This window comes from Rhyacophila brunnea, unplaced genomic scaffold (genome assembly GCF_057557595.1).
Source record: "Rhyacophila brunnea isolate RB1 unplaced genomic scaffold, BYU_Rbru_1.0 scaffold_8, whole genome shotgun sequence".
NCBI lineage: Eukaryota > Metazoa > Arthropoda > Insecta > Trichoptera > Rhyacophilidae > Rhyacophila > Rhyacophila brunnea.
The window spans coordinates 3,527,727-3,550,312 of record NW_028233350.1 but is presented as its reverse complement, the minus strand read 5'-3'; the positions used below and the strand labels follow the sequence as shown (position 1 = coordinate 3,550,312).

Genomic DNA, 22,586 nt, shown 5'->3' with positions numbered 1-22,586 from the left:
CTGGAACACATTTAGTATCAAAATGATTATAATACAGTCGAACTTGGTTATTACGATCACGAAATAGCGAGATCTCGGATGTAATGAAGAAACATTCGTTGACATTTTAGTATATGATTTTCTCCATACATTTATTCACTTTTATAAAAAGCTATTTCTCGGGTATACCGAGCAAAACTGTTAATGTCTCGATCGTTTAAAAACAACATTTTCGACCCTAAGCAATAAAATCCGACCAGGCAGTTAACTAGACCGATGCCGCCGGGGATCGGATTACGTTTATGACAGTAGTTAAGTGTCTAAGTACCTAATTGGTGTTTTCGCCGACAACATTGAAAAAGTATCCACGCATATGGTTGAAATTGCATGTAAAAAATCCTAGCTTTATGAAGTCAGTAGGTACCTACCAGGCGGCTCAGCACTTCATTACAATACACAACTTATTTTGTAGTTTATGAATGCCATGCTTGTTTCGGCGATTTTTACCATTTTTTTCAAATTTTTTATGTTCTATGCTTAAATAGAACGTGACGCGAAAATGACTGTTATATAACGATATAACGAGTAATGCTTATAACGAGCAAATTCAGTCGGTCCCATCTTTCTCGTAATAGCCAAGTTCGACTGTATATTGTTACAAATATATTATTTTGGTTTATAATAATTAACAAATTATGTATGTTATTATATATTATAATATACGTTAACGCGTTTTGTCGGTTAACATGTCCTATGTCACAAGGAATTGACTATTATTGAAAGGATAGCAATGTACACGGTGCACATAAACGTTAGCGGTAGTTGAAACGATGCCTCGTTAGCCAGTCCGTTGGATGAGTCCAAATTTCCTTTAGTAACATGTTCGTGACATCTTCCAATTCCATCGATATTAACATTTACTAGTGCTTCCCCGTGCACCTCAAGCGGTGAAATACAAAAGTTTGTCGCGAGAAAGTCTCCACTCGAAGAATTTCCCAATGGTCCATCGACTAACGAATGCACACGACAATCACAAGGGAAATGATTCCCTCTCACGCTTAATATTTCTACCCCTTCAACAATCACGGCACCTGGTCCGGGAATTTCTAACAGATGGTTCCCATGCAGCCTTAAAACTCTAACACTGTTATTATATCCAATATTAAACTCCTGAATTGCATCTATTTTATTATTAAATATATTTAAATTGTCCACATATGACAGTCCATCGAATGCAGCGATTCTCACAATTCCTAGATCAGATTCTTGAAGAGAAAGAGTGTGTATATGTGACATACCTCTAAAAGTGTATGGTCTTAATGAAGGTAGATCCATAAATGCTAGTTTTATTGAACCAACCATATCCAATCCGGTAAAAGCATCTGGTTCAATTGAACGAATGCCAGATGGCAGTCCAATATGTTCCACATTGGTCAAGCCAGAAAAAGCATTCGTCATTATCTTCTGTATAGGATTATTATTCAACATAATTGACTTGAGATAATTAGTCCCGGCAAAAGCATATCCTTCAATTTGAGTTATCCTATTGTGTCCGAGAAATATTGAAGATAAATTCTGTAAACCAGCGAACGCGAACTGATTGACAGTTGCTAATGGAGTATGCTGAATGGACAGTTCTTTCAGCCTTGGAAGTCCACGAAAAGCAAAGGGCTTTATGGATGAGATGTTGTTGCCGTCCAGCGATATCTTCCGTAGGAGTTTGAGGCCTGCAAAGGCATCGCTCCTGATGACATGAAAGTTGTTCCTCGTGAGTGAAAGATGTTCTACGGTGACTGGAAGTGCGCGCAGAGGGATCTCGATCAAGCCGCCAGTGTTGCACAGAACCTGCAAAAATTCAAATCATTAAATACCAAGAATGGACAAATTAAATTATCTCGAAGATACAATAAATCTTCTTTTAACAATAAAGGAAAGATGACAATCATGATTTGAAACAAGCTAAAAAAATATATAAAATATTATCTCGCTTTGAGCTTGTGATTTCACAACTTTCGAGAATTCTCTAAATTAAGAATATTAGTTTTCTCGAGAATTTAAGATAAGTTTTTTGAATGATCGAGAATTCTCAAGATTCTCCAGATTTTACTCGCTCTTTTACGAGTTCTCTAAATCTTTAAAAATATTTGTTTTCTCGAGAATTCGAGACGGATTTTTTGAATTCTCAAGAATTCACTGTTGAAGTCATGAAGGCAACCAAAGGCGAAAAATTCAAATTTATGTATTTATATAATATAGTGAACTTTACAAATTACAAATTCAGAACGTTCGCAATATGACATTAAAAAACAAAAAAAATTAATATACAGTAATAAAAAACAAACAGTCAACACAAAAGTATATGTAAGTACACTGAATGGGCTAAGTAGACCATATTTAAAAAATATATAAAATAACGTCTACCTAAACTCATCTCACGTAGATGGAATATATCAATATTCGAAATGATTTGATTGAACATAGTCAATGCCCGCCCAATTGGCATTACTAATGGGCAGGTTAGTTCTGCACTTTGGTAGAACAAACGACTGATGTTCCCGATTTCTATACCCGTATGCCCCAACTGAAGGGTGGATAATATGGACAAATAAAAATAAAGTTTCAATGGTTAACGTTGTTTACATCACGTGTAATAGTAACAAGGATATAATAATAAGTTTTCTTTAATTTCGTGTAGACCGCAAGTTTCTGCTAGTCATTACGAATAAATTCGAAAAAAAACACAAGAAAGCACAGTCTAATCGCAAAACTTGGCAACTAAAACAATAATGCTCGTATTTCGTGACAGTGGAGATGTAGATAGCAATGTTGTATGCAGAATGAAGCGGGGCAATTATACAACGTACCCATTTTAAGCAAAGACGGTTGTGAATTTTGAAATCATGTTTCGGAAACTTTTGTGATATAGATAGACGAATGAATGTATAGCTGGAACACATTTAATATGTTCAAACTATAATATTATAATTAAATATTTCTTTTATTCAACGAATAATTCACAAGATTTAAGAATGTACCATTCCAATTATTGAACAGACATAATACTGAAAACACTCATGAGAAAATATAGCCAATAGAAAAAATCTTTTTCGAAAAAAGTAAGACACCCTGTAGGAATCGAACCTGCGTTTCTTGGGTTTCGCACCCTTATTATTACCACTATGCTGCGACTGCCATGCTTAATTACGACAAATTTTAACTATTGGCCTTATTAACGCTTTCGCTGCTGAATAGATAATGAGATTTTAATTGCCCCCTTTAAAATGCACGTTAATTACATCGATCGGCCGCCTGGTCATTACGCGCCGTGTGCGTCTTCCGCGTCCAAAGTATTAATACCTGCTCATAAGCGCTCTCTAAATTGAGTTACGGTAGGCAATCGATTTTTGTATTCTAAATATCTAAATTAAAGTATTTTATTACTTTTAATTACTAACCGACGTCACGGATCACTCCAATATTTTTCTGTTGTAACTTACTTGAACTTGCTAATAATTTTAATTAACTATTTCTTTTATTCAACGAATAATTAACAAGATTTAAGAATGTACCATTCCAATTATTGAACATACATAATTCTTTTTTATTTCACTGCAACTATCTACATTATATATATAAAAAAAATATAAACTTAAATCTCTAAACAGCTTTAATTCTAAAGTCATGTAAACAAATACAAATGCGACGACAATACATTCTTTAAAATGTTGCAACTGATCTGGTACTCAAAACGTAGAGAATCCATAAAAAATGTTAATGATCCATCGATTTGACACCTCACTAAGTAGAGTATACGTTTTATAACTTTGCACAAGAAATCCAAAAAATAAAAAAAATCCTAGAGGAAAAGTTGCACCGAGTGGGATTCGAACTTACTTCTTTCACTGACCTGGTAAATGCTCTTATCTTTTAAGCTACCAGTCTATCTATGATTCGTGAGAATAAATTCTAATAACTACGTTATCCAATGTATTTCAAATTCTTCCAGTGGAATGGTAACCACTTTTGTAAATAATCAAAGTACTTGTATTAAACATACATAATTTTTAAAACACTTCTGAAAAATATATTATAACCAATAGAAAAAATCTTTTTGGAAAAAGTAAGACACCCCACAGGATCGAACTTGTATCTCTCGGGTATCGCGCCCATGCACATTGACCACAATGCTAAAGGGGTCATACTTAATTACGACAAATTTTAAATAATGGCTTTTAATACTCACTGAAGTGCTTTCTAAATTGAGCTACATTGGCGTTAATTGTATTACATACGTGATTTTAGATACTTCAGTTACTTTTTTTTATTCAATACTGCATTTACACAAGATTAAAAAATGTTATATTCTAAATATTTTTATTAATAAGAACCTAAAATTTCGTAGTGAATGGAGAAATAATAATTTAATTCAAGCTGTTTGTGTATAGTATTAAATTAATGGAGAACGTCCAAGCAAAGCAGATAAAACCGTTCCTAGTCGTTATTAAATTGTATTAAATAAGTATACTTAATATATTCTGTGTTATTTTAATAATTAATACAGTTTTTCCAGCACAGATTAACTGAACACTAGTGATTAATAATATAACATCTAATAATGTCCCGTCGGGGTCTAACATCGGTAGAGTCCAATATAGTTTATCCTAGCTTTTTTAATCCGGTCTTATCAGTCGGTTAACTGTCACTGTCCGTCTGGTTATAGGTATCTGGCGATGAGCCTATGAAGGTAAATGGGGCATCAGAGTTGATTAACAGCGCAGACCCGCTCCGTTGTTAAGCCATAAACTGCTAAAAACACGAAGCCCCATTTCGATGCCAAGTTTGAGCCGTTTGGCTCGGTAGATAGGCGGCCGCAACCTGTGGTGGCCCCAGCCCAATGCCAATGATGGAACAATTCAATTATTTTACCAAACATTAATTTATGCCGTAGCATGTTGGAACTAAATTTGAATAGTGAATTAATGCCCGGATGAATTTATTTACATGTAAGGTAAACAAGTTGGCCAAACCTGTACGCTTTATATTATTATTACGAGAGTGTAAAGGCTTAATTACATTGGCAGACGCACAGATCCAACCAGATCCAACGATCCACGCCGATCGTCGTGACCAACGTCTTTATGCCGGCGCTCCATTGACACGTAAGTCAAACGATTTATAGTCTTCGGACTTTTTTTTCGCGTGGAGCACCCCAGATTTGCGGTGCTCCCAGTGCGTTTAAAAATTAATAAATCTAAAAAACATTAACACCACTGCATATGGATGTACTGAAATACGACTATATTCTAAAACAGGGGTTCTTAACCGCGTGCCCGCGGGTGCAAGTGCTCCCGCGAAGCCATTTTCGTGCGCCCCCGGTAGAGTTGACAAAATGGAAAATTGATCAACTAAATTCAGGACTATCTACACAGCAAACGTATTTTACTAACCGTGTAAATAAAAATAAAAATTCCACCATTACTTCCCTTAAAATTTCTCATTTGTTGGGGCACATAGTAAAAAAACCCTTTGTAGACAGCGAATTAATTAAGAAAGCATTTCTCACTGGCATTTTCATTATCTTAAAATCAAACGGACTGACAGAAAACATTTGGAATTTAGCTGACCATAAAAAGTACCCTCTTTTGAAAAAATGAGCTTACAAAATTAAATTCTTATTTACCCTACATATTTGTGCGAATCTTCATTTTCCACCATGAACATAATAAAATCAAAAACAAGATCTAGACTTACTAATACCAACCTTGATAATTGTTTACAATTGGGATTATCATCTTACAATCCTGACTTTGAAAAGTTAGTAAGTGAAATGCAATGTCAAAGATCTCGCTAATAGCCTGTGTTATTTTGAGTTTTTTTTTACTCTTTATTGTATTTTATCTCTTTTTATTTTCTATATGTAATTATATGGGTGTTTTATGCTTTTTTTAAATGCTTCATCTGTATAATCCACTGATATAATAAATGTAACACATAATACTTAAATCTTATTTTTTTAGAAATCCGATGTGCGCCCGCTACCGCAAAAAGGTTAACAACCCCTATTCTAAAACATTAGATCGAGAGGTTTAAAAGAATACTATTTTATATAATAAAAATAAATATAAAGGGTAATAAGGCTTCAAAATTATATAAATAGATTATCTACAACGTTTAAGGAATATCCAGGATTATGCTATGAAAATACCATATGATCTCCATGTTGACCTACGTGGCGCACGTGAGCCCTTATGAGGCCGTTGATATGTAATGGATAGGAGGTTTCATTGGAAGACACAAGCCGCTAGAAGCAATAGTCTACTGAAATGAAACAAAGAACACGAATCGATGACACTCATTTGTATGATTTATTATATGTTTTGAAGGTTTTGTGCATATGAAAGAACCTCCATTACATTTAAATAGTTGTTTTCCATTATATTTCAAAGTATTGATACTTATCGCTTATATGTATATGGAAAAGATTGCATTTACATTTTTGTTTGTTTTAAAGTATGAATGCGTTCCGCTTGTATAGGTAAATCATACGTAGTTTTGTGTGTATTTTAAATGATTATTCGGTCTGCTTATATAAGAACAAACATTTTATTTTAAATAACCCACATTGGCTTAATTGGTAAAGCAGTCGTCGTGTACAAATATGAAGCCATGCGTCGCGGATTTGAACCCGCGGCTGGTCAACAAAATCATGCTGTTTTTTTTCAGCGTGTATTTGATCCACTACAAATGACTCAATGGTTTGGGTGACTGGCTTATAACTATTCCTCCTGAAAACTTAATATTAAACGCTTTGGAGCAGTGTTTCCAACTGTCATTTTTACAAAAATGTGCCAGTATATTGATTTCCAACCAAATCTGGTATAATATTCTAATTTTGTTATGAGAATTTTTAAGCTGTTTATGGTGTTAAAAACGCTAAATTTAACGCCATACGTTAGATGTAAATTTTGAAAACTGAATGGTTATTCAAAAATGCTAAATCTTTCAAGAAAAATGCTAAGTTACGAGCAAACATGGTAATTCACTTTTTACTTTCTGATAGTATCATTTTGTTAATGACTTCATAGACGGTGATGATGATGATATATATATATATATATACTCTAAAGGTGGTGGTTGTGTGAAAAAGTTTTTAAAGCTTTGACATACATTAATGTCATTACTTACATACAATATAATAGTGGTGTAAAGAATATCTCAACGATTACGAAAGCTTTTAGCTTATTGGGGCGCGCTATTATCGCATTACCTGATGTTTATTTATTAGATGATATTTAAAAATTTCGTAATCAGATTTAAATAAATATTAGCTGCTGTTTTTATTAACAAGTCTTATGAACAGTTTTTAATTAAAATATTACAAGCTTCGCGGGGCTTAGCGGGGAGAGATTTTCTTGAAAACAAATCGGCTTTGCGAAGCCCCTTAAAAACATTTACATTTTCGGTGTTAACGAATTTCATTATTGTTTTATGTACGTATGTATACGTGGCCTGCTTACGGTACGGTTGAGATATTAGTACAAACTCGAGTGGTTTCAAGGCGTCGTGTTCATAGGTTTTATACTCTTAGTAAATTTGTAAAGTAAAACCACTCAATAAAGATAATATATTATGTGAATTCAAAATGAGAGCGTGTGAAGTGAATGAAGTGTCCTTGGAAAGAGCACATTTTCATAGTTAGGTTGTATTCTAGATGATAACTGGGACTATGGCCCTCACAACGACGTAAGCTGGCAGGCCTTAGGGGGGCGGATCGCTTGGCAGATCAGCCAGCTAAGTGTTATGAACAGAATACAAAAGCGACTTAATATAATATTGACTTTTATTTTATCATATTAATACTATCGACCGAAGGTACTTGATGAAATTTGAGTTTAAATTCTAATGGATTTAAATTTTATTCTATTCCATTTGAGTGGAATTTAAATGAAATAGTACAAAACTTAGATCCATAAGAATTTTTATTTTATCCATCCAACTTTTATTTTATTATCTATATTGATTCATGTAAAACAGCATTTCCCAATTAAATTTAGTTGTAGAATAAAAATATAAGGATTTTCTCTTAATTAAATGATAAATTATAGTTTCAGATTATTTATTATCATTGGGTTTTCGAATAAAAACACTTTCAATCAAATAGCTCCGTCGGCAAGAACGCCAAAAGACACTTGCTTAAAAAGCAGTTAAGGTTTAGGCTCTCTTGAGGAATCTCATGTACTTATTTTATCCAGTTATATCCTCATTACTGACAATCTCATACCATCCAGTACCATAGCTTTTAGCATTTAGTGTATGCAAACAGATGTGGAGTGTATTTGGGTACCTGGTCTATATTTTTAATTGCGCATTCATGAATGCAAAACATCATCTCCATGTTCCACGGCGAATGGGTAACAGCTGGATAAATACAATCATACAGTGATTGATACCCAAGTGATACTAAATGGTCAGAGAATCAATATTGAAGACATTAGACCCCATTTATACATACGTGAATTTCAATACTTCAGTAACGTCATATACGTCAGTACGTATTGTACGTCAGTACGTATTGTCGCGACCATCAAAATATAAGGCAAATGTAAACAATTATTATCGTCCAAGTTGCAACACTCTAGTGGTTTCTGAATTTATCACGCGATAGTACAACTGGCGCGAGAAATGCGCATGCACGGTATACTCATTGCGTGCGATTATGATGACTTGGATGACAGAACACGCACGACTAGAGTTGGGTTTCGGGAATTCTCGAGAAATTTTCGAGATTTTCCTTCCCGAACCTCGAGAATTGAAATTTTTAACATTTCGGGAAATTCCGGATCTCGAGAATCTTTTCTCGGGATTTGGGATTTCTTTATTATCAAATATTAATTGAAAAAACGATTTTCTACATGAAAAAAGTAGACATAAAACACAAAACGTTCAAAGACTGATCGGGGCATTAAGCACAATTAAGCCAACTCAAAATGAGCGCAATTTTTGCAACATCAGGGAATTTTGTGTCTCAAAAGCGTACGCGATTGTCAGACGCAGCGATTGGCAGTCTGTGTTTTTTAAAATTCCATTTTAATAGGTAATGATTTAATTATTTTTGTTTTCTTACTTCTATTTTGTTTATCATCTTACATAAATACAAAAAAATCATATTTTTTTGGAATTTGTTTGTTTTTACACTGATTACAGGTTTTTTTTAATTTCCCGATATCTCAAGAATTCCCGAGAATTCTTTTCTGGAAATCCCGAATCTCGAGAATTCAAAATTTCATCATTTCGGGAAAACCCGAATCTCGATATTGAGATTTTCTCGGGAAATACCCAACTCTACACACGACTACAACAAAAGCGTCGCGCTTACAGTTGAAACTGTGACACTTAACAATATTGTGTTTAAATAGTTATTGTCGCGAAATATTTAATTAACATAATGTTACTGGCGGTAAATCCATATAATATGTACAGGAGGCTTTAAGATGGAGAAGCTGATTTTTTGTTTGTTAATTCGTGACATCGACAAACTTAGAACCAATTGGAAGATGTAATTAGCTCTAGAGAGGGTTATCTAGCAATGAATCGGTTCCAAACGGTGTTGTTATTAATATATTTTACAATACGAACTGTAGGTACATATAAAAGCAACAAAATACTGTAACAATACTTCAAAGGAAAATAATAAATTATTTTAGTCTGCCTGAGATGGAAGATATTGATCTGATAGCTAAGAAAAATACATAGTTCGCTACAGAGTTACATCACCCAGTATTTACAGGAAATATAGGTCATTCATCTGCAGGCTTAAGCTTGTCAGACTGTACACAACTACCCTTGTTTTGCAATGAATGAATTACTTAGCAAAATAAGGGACCGATTATTCATAGGGTTGCATAATGAACTTAAAGTTTAATCATTAAATTAAGATTTCATAGTTACGTATCGAACATGAACGGCCAATATTTCGTAACTGAAAATAGAATTTCGGCATTAAAGATAATTGTTTGTATTTTCAAATGCCAAAACAGACACATACTTATATGATTTTTATACATTTCATCAATAATACAATATCTTATATAAATTATGTTAAATTAATTCTTACCATTTTTGTAAAAAAAAGTATTTAAACTTAATCATTACAACCATGGCCCCCACATCTTGAAGCGGGCCCCCAGACTAGAATCTTCGGCTGGCCCCCCTACCTATCGCTAAGGTTAAAATCAGTGTGACGATCTACAGTATCTACAGTTATGTAATACAAATAGTGTAATTTAGGGTATTTTATAGCGATTTTTTGTATTTTAATACTTTGGACGCTGAAGACCCACCTGGCGCGTAATGACCAGGCGACCGATCGATGTAATTAACGTGCATTTTAAAGGTGGTAATTAAAAATCATTATCTAGTCAGCAGCGAATGAGTTAATGCACCCATTTGAATTGTGAAGTTGTTGAATATCGACAAACAATAATACTTATTGTAATATTAATTATTAATGTTAGTATACTCGTAAAATAGCGCCGCAGGCGATTTTTTTTACTATTAGTGCAATTTTGTGATGTGTGGTCGGTCCGCCACGCCGGGCCCCCCTTGAGTCCGGGCCCCCAGGCTAGAACCCTGTCAGCCCCCCCCCCCCTTGTGGGGGCCATGATTACAACCACTGGTAGTCTGGTGTGACAATATCGTGTGTTAATTTGGTAATAAGCAGGTTGGTTCTAGATCTTTGATCATGGGCCCTATAAGGGGGGGCTGACAGGACTCTAGCCTGCGGGCTTGGGCTCAGGAGGGACCCGGCGAGGCGAGTCGACCAGATAAGTGAGATAAATACACATAACAAATTAGCTTTAATAGTTTAAAAAAAACGTTCCTCCGGTAATGTTATTATTTAAAATTATGTGGTTGTACGATACAATTTTTAATTGTGTATCAATTCTAGACAACCTCATAATTCAAATGGATATATTAAAATATAGAAAAAAACACTAAATATGCACATTAATTTTACCGCGTACACCTTTTGGAAAACTCTACTGTTGATTGTCACACTGCCTCTATCCTTAGCGATAGGTAGAGGGGCCCGCCAAAGATCCTACCCTGGGACCCCGCTTCAAGATGTGGGGGCCATGTCGTTGATCTACTTACTCATTTCTTAACCTAACACTGTGGTTTTGTCTCTAAGCTCTGTTAGTTTGGCTCGGAATCTTTTATTTAGTTATGTGATGGATTGCAGCATGCCGATCATATCCTCTGGAATTCTTTTCATATATAAATTTACAGGATAGAGTTTCTCAAGCTGTTTTTACTCGCAGAAGACTCCCAAAATATCCAGCTTTTAAAATATTTACATCATCTTACGACGAGTAAAAAGGTCTCTTCTCATGAGGGTTTGACCATAATAAATTAAATCATTTTTTATTTTATTTATTGAATTTCTTCAATAAGTAATTTTACCTTTTAAAATTTGTTAGTATAAATATCTGTATGTAGTATTGTATATTCTTTAGCAGTTTACAATGTTTCTTTAAAGACGACGAAATCAGTCCTAATTAATATTAAACTAAGTGGAATTAGTACTACATATTATGTTTTATTTTCCTGAAGAAATTACATCAGAATATGGATCACGTACTCCTGACTACACGTTAATCAAGGTTGCTCTTGGGACACTCTCGAAGAGCACAACTTTGAAGCATAATATTCGATGGTATTTGTAACAATATTCTTCCAAAGTTAGCGATGTATAAGATAACAGTTTATATTTACCTGTGATTGGGATAGGCAGATGCACTCAGTGGGGCACGTGGAGGTGGTGGTCGTGAAGAAATTATCAGATAGTGTGACAGTTATCCAGCTAAGGCCCATCAATAACTGCCACATTGCGTGGAGAGCCACTGTAAATAGAATAAAAAAAACATAATTTTAAAAATCAAAAAAAAACTTCAAGCAAGTGGGACTCAAACCTTTTTATTTTTATGCTTTGTAATGTCGCCAGAGCAATTGCACGAAACTGGGTTTGACATACACTGAACTATGCTTTGTTTGTATTGTTTAAACTGCAGGCACCCATGTGAGAAAGAAATGTAAAGAGGCAAATAAAAAATAGTAAAATATAAATCAAAAGGCTAATATGAAATTGCCGATTGTTTTAAGAGGGAGGGCGTATTTTTATGAGAATAAAATTGGCCGCTGTGCTGAACAGGCCAGACAGCCCGATCCCTGAAGTGCTGGTTGGACCGACGTGAGAAACTCTTCTCTATCATACACGATTTAAGACATTGCTAGAGGATGTGGGATGTATCGCGCAATTGTCAGCCACGTGGATAAGTCCGGTTACATGTAAGCTGTACGTATGCAGTTCATCGTGGGACACATATTCGTGTGCCGCAGTACGTGAAACATGTGTTCGTATAACATTTTATCAAATGACGAGTTCTTCGTTGAACATTTCACCGTGGAATACATTTGTACGTATCTTACAAAATGCGGCGATAATTTGCAAATAGTACTGTTCCAATTAGATTAACCCTAACCGAACCTAACCTAACCTAGTAAAGACATCTCCACATGTAGCATACGTACAAATATACTCCACGGTGAAATGTTCAACGAAGAACTCGTCATTTTGATTAAATGTTACACGTACTGCTGCGCACGAATAAGTGTCCTGCGGTGAACTGTTTACGTACAAATTTCCGGATATGGAATAAGTCCAAGCTCAGAGAGATGGCCATTCAAGCCACCATCACCAGTCAGGATTTGACTCATTTAGTTGTTAAAGTCAGCGAGGGTTGAGATTTTTTAAAATATATTATGCGTGCTTTCATAAACGGTTTATAAAATCATTAATAATATTTTACCAAAGTATTTTCTACGCAATTATTTATAGCACACCATTGTTTACGAAGTGTAATGAAAATTTTGGTCGTGGTCACATTCAAGGTACCGTGATTATGAGTGTTAACCACGTGTTAACATTTACTCACAAAATTGAATAACGTGTCGATGTTAATTAAAGCGTTCACCAGAATATCACCACAAAGCTTAGTCCCGGATTAGCACTGTGATACCAATACACACACATACAACATAAAATTCCACGTTTATTTATGTTTGTTTATTGCAATTATTTGGTGAATATAATAAAATACGATATTTTATTTTATTCATTAGGAATTGTATTACGGTTTCTGACAATATGCCATGATATTAAGAAAATGGCAGCCGTATATACCGTAATTCAACCAATTGAAGGATACTACAGACTTTTAAATATAATTATATATATTGAATTTTTATGCATCCGTCAATTACATGCGTGGTCCCCGCCATGGCCTATTTTGAGTGAAAGCTGTTTTCTCATGTCAGGCTCACCAGGCACCAATAGCGAAGGCTGTGCAGATGGTCAATGCACTCTCTAGGGATGTAGACATTTTTAGCGATGCATTTTTTATTTTGTTTTTAAAATTCTATTTAATTGTTTAATTTGTATTTTTTTATTATTGTTGTTTTATTAAAATTAATTTTTATTTTGTACTACTTTATATTCTAAATATCATGTTGTGAACATCTTAAATTAATAATGTGTTATGTTCTCAATGTGTTTTTTGTGGATGGCGAAATATATGAATTGCTGGTTAATAAGTATAAACAAGTAGTAGAAAATGATAAAGCCACGGTATATCTACAGCATATTTTACATGGATACGTCGGCACTAGTAGCACAAACGGGAGTCACTTTTTAAAATGATAAGTCAAACCACTCATGTGCCCAAATACGCTCCAGTGTTATCATACATACCTTCTGAATTAGTTGTGTGAATAAAAATTTTTGTGTATAATTACGAATTGTACGTATATAATAATGATCTCACTGTCGTCTCACATGTGAGCCTCGATTCAGGACAGGACTGTCTCAAGTATGAAAAACAATCAAAGACAGTATATTATAAGCTCATATATCGAATATACCTATATCGGATATCGAAAGTACTAAATTGATGGGACTGTATCAAAAGAACATCACTAAGGGTATAGATTGCGATCGAGACATATCGTCTCGAAAATTCTTGAGAAATAAATAGAAAAGGTGAATCTCAAGAAATTAATTTTCCAAAATTTCTAAAAATAATAGAAGGAAATTAAAACGGAAAAGAAAACTGCCGACCAGAACCGGAATGTAAAAAAAAATCCGGTTAAAAAAATAGTATGTATAATAAAACCTAAAAAATCCCCATACTTTGAAACGGATTTCTAAAATTTTCCGGTGAAAAAAATGTTAAAAATGCCTCGAATTTGATCTTAAATGAATTCAGCCGCCAGAAAATTTGGAAATAAAGATATTTCTTGAGATTTTCGAGAAATCAATAAACCTCTCTCGCATTGTTGAGAAAAAATATTCTTGAATTCGAGTATCCTCGAATCTAGATTAAAGCTCTACTAACGGGTAAGGCAGTCGAGGAAGCTTGTGGTAGACAAATCGGAATAGAGACGTTGTCTGGAGGCGATCAATGCCCACATATTATGATGCAGGGTCAAAGAGGAAGGTATATTTTTTAAATATAAATAATCATATATACAATACAATATTTTAACGAAATTATTTAAGTAATTTTTTGGTAATGGTTAATATATATGGGTCATTTACTACAGTCACGGTCTTTATGAGTCACGGTCAAATTTATTTAGTCATTATTCATTGTTATTTGATTACTAGTGTATTTTTGATATGCTAGTAATCCATATACAAAGTTATGTACGTACGTTTGGTATTTCACTATATAATATAAAATAATATTGTACGTAATTTAACACGACTGGTATGAATAGTGTGTTTAGTGTGTAGTGTTTCTGTCGAAGTGAATTCATTTCATCTTTAATTTATACATAATTACCACTTTAAAATCCCCTTAAACTGACGGTCAGTATCGACAGTAAATTATGTACATTCACTAATACGTATGACAATTTCATATGGGTATTGTGTTTTATTTTAATAGATTATATATTATAATGTCTTTACATCGCGAATTGGCGCTTAACACAGTTAAAGATAATCTCTTCCCAGTGCTACACTTCAAGACAGCAATCAGCATCTTCCATGAGTTCCCTAGCCTTTTGAATGCTGAACAATGATAATAATATATCGTTGTTCATAATAATACCGAGAAATGCTAACAACGATCGTTGTTGGCGTCATAATGCTTTCAATTTAAATAGTAAATTATTTTGGAAACTTCCTACTGCGATGTTATCGAACCGATTTTTATTTTGTTTGTTTTAATTACTTTTTTACACTTCTTTCATGGGTATGGATAATTTATTTATTAGAAATTAAAATTATTTACAGATGGAAAAATCAAAAGTAGGGTAAGTCCCTGTTGTAAAACTTTTTATTGTCAATAAAATTAATCATAGGGTTAATTACGCGCGCGTAGTGATTATTTAGTGTAATCAAACTTTGAGCTGAATACTCATATGAATGAATGCATCGTTGTATATGGTTATGTTGTTTTCTGATAGCTATTTCAGCGTTCACGTCACTATGAACAAGTATTTATTCATAACTGAAGTAGGTTTACTTATTTATTTAGATAAATAATAAATGCAGTTACAAAATTTACGTTAATGCATATACTACAAACTCAATGAACTGCTATTAATATTTTACCAAATTGCTAAATCTCTCTTGACTTAAGACATGTTTGATGTTTGAATTGCAGATTATTCGGACTAGCATTAAGTCCACTTCGACGGTAAAATTATTTCAGTTTAGATATAGCATTCTATTCGACTTGCAGTTTACCGAGTGTAACTTGACGAAAACTTAGTAAACACACTATACATTTTACATTAATGTTAAGAATCATTTAAAATATCAAATCTAGATAACTTTGATAAAAATAATCCTGAAAAGTTAAATGACATCAGATTAATTTAATTATTACAGCCAGTGCCCGTGTTTTCACGAGCGGTTCATATAAGAGGTCCATATGCATAGTAGTCGGCTTTTTATAGCATTTAGTTTCAAATTCAAGTTCAGTTATTTAGGTACATAAATGAACAGGATAAATTATATATCTAAAATGTTCACAGCGTGACTAAGAAAGATAATTACGTAGCAATATTCAAACTCAATGAAAACTGAACACTGAGCTAACTCGCCCTCACGCAAGTGGAATATATCGACATCCGATTTAATTTGGTTGAACACATTTTATTGCCTTCCCTATTGACATCATCAACGGCAGCTTAGTTTTCCAGCTTAATATAGTCAACAGCAAATATCTTAGATAGTGACGAGGGATAAACAGACAGATAAATTAAAATTAATTAATAATATATTAACAGGAGACAGGCACGTACAAAGAAAAATGGTAGGCAATGCTATTCTAGGGATACTCTAGTACTCTCCCGGATACATTCCTTATACCCTGACACTCCAATGTTTAATTTTGGCGATGAACATCTGCCCGCAGTTATAACTACTGATAATAGGCTCCAAATGATTAGGACCGTTTGTACCGTTTCTTCTTTTAATGTTAAGACGATACTTCAGTGAAACGGCAAATAATTTTCAACTATAGGCGCGACGAAATTTTGGACTTGCTGGTCGAATGTCGAGGTGTGAATACGTCAATTTGTTTCGTGATGGCGACGGGGGTATTAATTCTTAAATCGTGTACAAATGACTAAAAACGTTACCCATTTACTTGAAAAAGAAAACATGTCAATGAATATATTATTATGGTTACTAATAGAACATACGTTAAAGTTCCCACCACCACCCGTCATATATGCACAGCCGTGGATATGCACGGCCGCTTTCTATGACGCTTTAAACGTGTCTGAAAGAAGTGATTTTAAGTGCTCATTCCGTCACGAGACGCAGCCGCACGGGACTGATGCTGCAACCATGCACCGTAGTGCTTAAGAAAGAAAGTTAAGAAAGATTTTTTTTTTGTTTTTTGGACTGGCTCTGCTGTCCGCTGACGTTAAGCGCTTTGTGTACCCGCATACTGAGTGTCACGAATTGAAATGAATGAGTCTACAGAAGAGTCGGGAATATCCCGCTCCCCATACGACGCTGACAATAAACAAAACATTAAACGGACGCATGTTGGATTTATATGACAAATTATATTTCGTTCGGCATGCGTCATTTGCACCCGCGACCCGCAATCCGCGCATCGCCTAGCCACGATCTTTTTAGACCATGCCTCAACTGAGGTATAGCCTTCGCGATAAGTAAATAATTTATTTATCTATATAATTTCTTACGACTGATACTTATTTTCAAAGATCTTCGTATTATCTTATGCAATAAAAAGATAAGGCTGATACAGACTTTGTCGTTTTTCATTATTATGTATGGAATGGTACAAGGTAAAGAAGGTGCTGGACGTATTTAAGATGTGCAGCTGACGACGACTGCTAAGAGCTTACTGCGCCTTTATTCAAATACATCTATTCACCGCGCGTGCAATTTTTGCGCTGTGATTCCCAAGTGGTTATAACTTTGGTTACTCTATGCCAGGGTTTCCCAAACTTTTTCTGCAATGGAACACTTTGCAAACCCGGAAATTGTAATGGAACACTTAGTTTATTTTGTAGGTTATTTATTAGCGCAACTAACCTTTCTGACAATTTTGGAAACTGACAAGACTTGTCAGCCGGTCAGTTAAATCAATATACCCCATCTTTTTCTAGCGCACGGTATGAGAAAAGATGGTCCTCCGTCTGTACCAAGATCATGGCCCCCACATCCCAAAGCGGGCCCCCAGGTTAGGATCTTTGGCGGGCCCCTACTTATCGTTTAGGTTAAAGGCAATTTGACGATCTACGGTTGCATATTCCAAATGTTGTTCGAGGTAAAATTAAGGGTATTCGTTAGCGATTTTTTGTATTTTTAATACACCCACTGCTGGTATGCACAATAATGGACATGTCAAATATCGACAATAATCAAAATTGTAAGTATGGCAAAACCACATATTATTAAATGTTAGTATACTTGAAGTGAAACAGCGCCGATTTTTTTTTACTATTAGTGCATGTTTGTGATGTGTGTTTATCTCACTTGGCTAGTCGATCTCTCACGCCGGGCCCCCCGTAAGCCCTGGCCCCCAGACTAGAGGCCTGTCAGCCCGCCCCCCCTTGTGGGAGCCATTACCTATCTAGATACTTGACGTCATAAACATCAGTGGAGATTGATCATCACTCGCCTTTCAATATAAAGTAGTTTCTTTAATTATTTTAGTTTTACTTATTGTACTTCTACTTACCTAGTAGAAGATCTTCAAATGTGTTGCAGTGTATAAAACCTTTCCAAATGGTCGTGGAATACTGGTATTCCGCGGAACATAGTTTGGAAAACCCTGCTCTATGGTAATCTATCGCAAAAAGATTTATTGATCACGCAACACGGTAAATCGGTGCGCAATTTAGTCACGGATGCGCACCAGATAATACGAAATGTCATTCAGTAATTATCCTATTGTAAATATGTACACTTTGTAATTTTTTGCTTCAAATTTAATTATAAAATGACAATTGATTTTCAGATAACAAATGATTATCTTCACACATTTCTTACTCTAGGATCTCATTCAGTAGTGATATTTATATAATTAAAACGATATTGTTATTGTATAAAAATCAAAGAATTTGCTTGAACCTTTTAACATTTACAATTGTAGGTACCATTTAAACATATTTATAGTTCAATAACACCCACGATAGTCGCGCGGCTTAAGCGTCGGTCTATAGCGTCGTGGGTCCCAGGTTTTAACCCTAGATCTAGCAAGTACACATATTGTTTTTCAATTTATGTATCAGTCAGAGTATGGACCAAATAGGTTGAGCAAGCGGCTGACATCCATTTCTCGTAAAAACAAAATCTGTTAAAACAAACCTCCACTTTTTGGAGGCCCATATGATATTATTAGGATCGGACATGGTTTAGCCTATGTAAGTATTGCAATACATCTTACATATCAGTTCCCCTATCTTGTATTTTTTATGAAATTTATTAATAGTGTATTTTGACCTATTAAGTTGCGTAAAAAAACTCAAGGTATCGTCTGCACTCTGCGTTACACTTAATTTTTATAAACAAGAAAGCAGAGAGTAATGAATTAATAAAATAAAATAAAAAGTCTGCTTTTTTAATACCGAAAATAAGGGTATTTTGTATATTTGAAACCGGTATTTTGGTCGAGAGAGATAGTTCAATTTATACGATTAATATTAAATTTACTATTTGATGGTAAGATGTATATGAATTCAATGCTATATTATGCTATATTACAGGATTGAAATACCGGTTTTAAACCGGTACCGGTCCAAAATATTAGAATTTTTGGTATTAGGAAAGCACACTCGTTTACATTTTTGAAAATGAATTATAAGTTATGTGCTGCTAAAATGCAAATAAATTGAATGAATCCAACAGAGGTGAAAAAATAATAAAACAAATTTCATAAAATATATGTATATAAGTAATTGTCGCGATGAATTATTATAATATTATTTCGAAATATAAAATATCCATGACAAAAATGTTCAATTATTCTATAATTATTATTGATGACTGTACAAGCGTTGAAGTTAAGAAGCTTTTCCTGCAGCCGGACTTATTTGCACTTGATGAACTTTTGAGGGCTTTAGTTAAAATAATTAATATATTCAAATTATATGTAAAAAATTACTAGTTCTACAATTATGAACAATACATATTTTTAAATGTCAACATAATAAATGTAGGTACCTATGTAGGTTTTTGCTATAAAATATTATTTTAAAAAGATTTTAATAGCTATATTTATTGATAAGCACCTACGTCTGTTTTTTTAATGTTTAAGAAATACCGGTATTCAATAAGAAATACCGAAAAACCGGTATTGACATTTTCATTCGGTATTGCAATCCCTAGCTATTATGCCTTGGACGTTGCGGAAAAGACTCGCGACAAACATGCCGCACGTGAAATCATTCGCGAGAAACTTTCGCGGATCGAAGGTAAATGGAATAAAGATACCATTTGTCGTGGATATAATCATATTTTAGAACACTTCCGGCAAGTTTGAATAAAGGCGCTGGAGGGATTGTGGATCTGAGGAAATTCCCCCACCTCTTGTGTGCACGCCTGATAGTAAATGTTGGTTTCTTCTTTGATTTATTGTAAAGTGTCTTCACGCAAGCGGTTTGATTCAACACTATAAAGCTCGTTTCCAATAATACTAACAAACAAGCAAACACCCAGTCGAGGACGACCTCGGGTTAACAATACGAACATCATTGTTATCTAATTTATTCCTGTCGCCTTTCCACCGCAGAATTCCGTCCGAACTCTTCGCTGGGGTGGAGTAAAAACTTAAGTTTAGTGTCACTTTAAAACTGTGTAAGCTGCAAGATTCCTACAGGGCATAGTGCATAAAATTTAAGCTTAAAATACAGTTTTATAAGAGTTATTCTTTAACTTTTTTACGAGAAATTGACCGTAGACGAAAAACGTAGTATGTTAACACTATCAACTGAGGTTACTTATCAAAGTAGGTGGATAGTATCATGGAATCAATTTACAGTATTATTACTATAATTATTATTGTTATATTAACTTATTCAATGGTCGTAATCATACATTTATGGGGATAAACAACTCAATCCGTTTCAGCATATTGATCGGCGATATTAAATAACTTACCGCAATTATAAATTCCTTAATATCCATTTACTGTAGTGTCCAATTATGGCAAACTCAGTAAATAGCTTACTGCAATTATAATTTCCGCAATATCCATTTTTCCTGGAAAATGAATTCTAATGACGTTAACTCCATATAGAGTATCTGACTCAATTATAATAATTATTTCCTAATTATTCTTTTCAAGATATTATTTTGATTGTGAGTACGTCAATAAATAACGGATCATAATAATTCATTGGACATGTTACTCGAATATAAGTTTCCGGTAGATTAGTATCTCAGTCTCTGTATCACTCCGCACAACATCTCATTCTACCAAGACTCGGACCTCGGAACAAAGTATTGTAACATAACTAATGTAACATACTCTTGTACTGATGAATAAAACTCGATCCTCCATCCATCGGTGCAACCACCAAAACCTCAACTTCTTCATCCACAATACAACACCAGAACTCCCACAGTGATGATCCTCACACATTTAAATGAGCAAAATTATCTATTGGCATATAAAATTTTAATTGTCTGATTTATTTTCTAAGACTTGTTTTTATTTAGCCAGCGATCGATCTAAAATCATTACAAATCGATTCATTCTCTCTTTCATTAATTTATGCAATAACTTATTTTCGATGTGTTTATTATAGTTTAATATTAAAATGTATCTTTACCTTGAATAATTAATGCACCGGCTAGACGGCAGCGACTTGCCTGCGCGGTATAGTTTATGCTTTTCGGTTTGCGCGAGCTTCAGTTTTCCCGTCCATACACACGGGCTACCCGATACAAACCGGTATGCACAAGTAAGCTTGTGGTAAAGCATGAGCATCTAGCCGGTGCTTAACATAACATTTTAAAGTCGTAATTAAATATATCAATCGAAAGATCAAAAATATCACACACTTAACTGGAAACTTGCATCTTCCTACATTACTTAGAATACCTCAATGACGAATGTTATATTTTTTAATCGCGTATATTATTTATTGAATAGAAAAAAAAAATCATTTTATCTCATTTTAACTTTACCTAGTCGTTACATAAAAATAGTTTCTTGAATAGTACCTATTCTATATATTATGTATAATATATACATCGATAGTATTATGCCTTTTAGCTGACGGAGCTAACAAGAAAAAGTCTAAGCAAATGACGATACTGACGAAAAATATAAATTCATGATTCGGTGTATATATATATTATATAGATTCGTAAGTTTCATACAAGAGGGTGCCCCCTATAATTGGCGCCATCTATCGACGTGACTATGAATTTTGACTATGTGAGCCCCAGAACCGACTGATTACCTCGCATTAAATTAGATCAAATTTAATGATATTCACTTTTATTAATATACGTAGTAATAAGTAAATTGGTAATATATGTAATAAACTATATTACGGAGTGCAAAGTTATGAAGTGAGAACTCTACGTGTATCATAAAAAATGTCCTAAAACGGTGTTAAAGGTGGAAATATATTTTTTAAATTGTTAATTCTAAGAGTACATTATTCTCAGAAGGAATATCGGAAAATCATCTTGACGAATAGAACTTACCTTACATACCTAATAAAAACTGCTCATGCACATTATCAAGACTACAAAAATAAACGACTTGTCTCTGCTTAAGTATTAAAGAAAAATTATAGAAAAGCTTGAAATTTGTTAATACTTATAGAATTATTATCAAAAGAAATTGCGGGGCGCGGGTTTACACGTCATCCCCGAAGCGCCGCTCGCAGCCGACTGGAGTCTCTAGCGGCCGCGCTACTTGTGTGACAATTGTTTTCGTTATGCCTGTGCGATTTTTCGTAACGAATCCGCCCGGTAGGTCAAGACAAAAGCATGTATCCATGCTAATAGTACCTATGTGTGGCGAGCATACGCGATA

General features: G+C 34.2%; 1 protein-coding gene across 1 annotated transcript; it reads right to left on the bottom strand.

Moving 5' to 3' along the window:
• Positions 1-735: 735 nt before the first annotated feature.
• LOC147063837 (uncharacterized) lies at positions 736-11,868 on the bottom strand. The gene is made up of 2 exons (XM_085959088.1): positions 11,755-11,868; positions 736-1,824 (listed from the first exon to the last, which is right to left on the bottom strand). The coding sequence occupies exons 1-2, from the start codon at positions 11,866-11,868 to the stop codon at positions 736-738; spliced, it is 1,203 nt and encodes a 400-aa protein (XP_085815214.1).
• Positions 11,869-22,586: the final 10,718 nt, after the last annotated feature.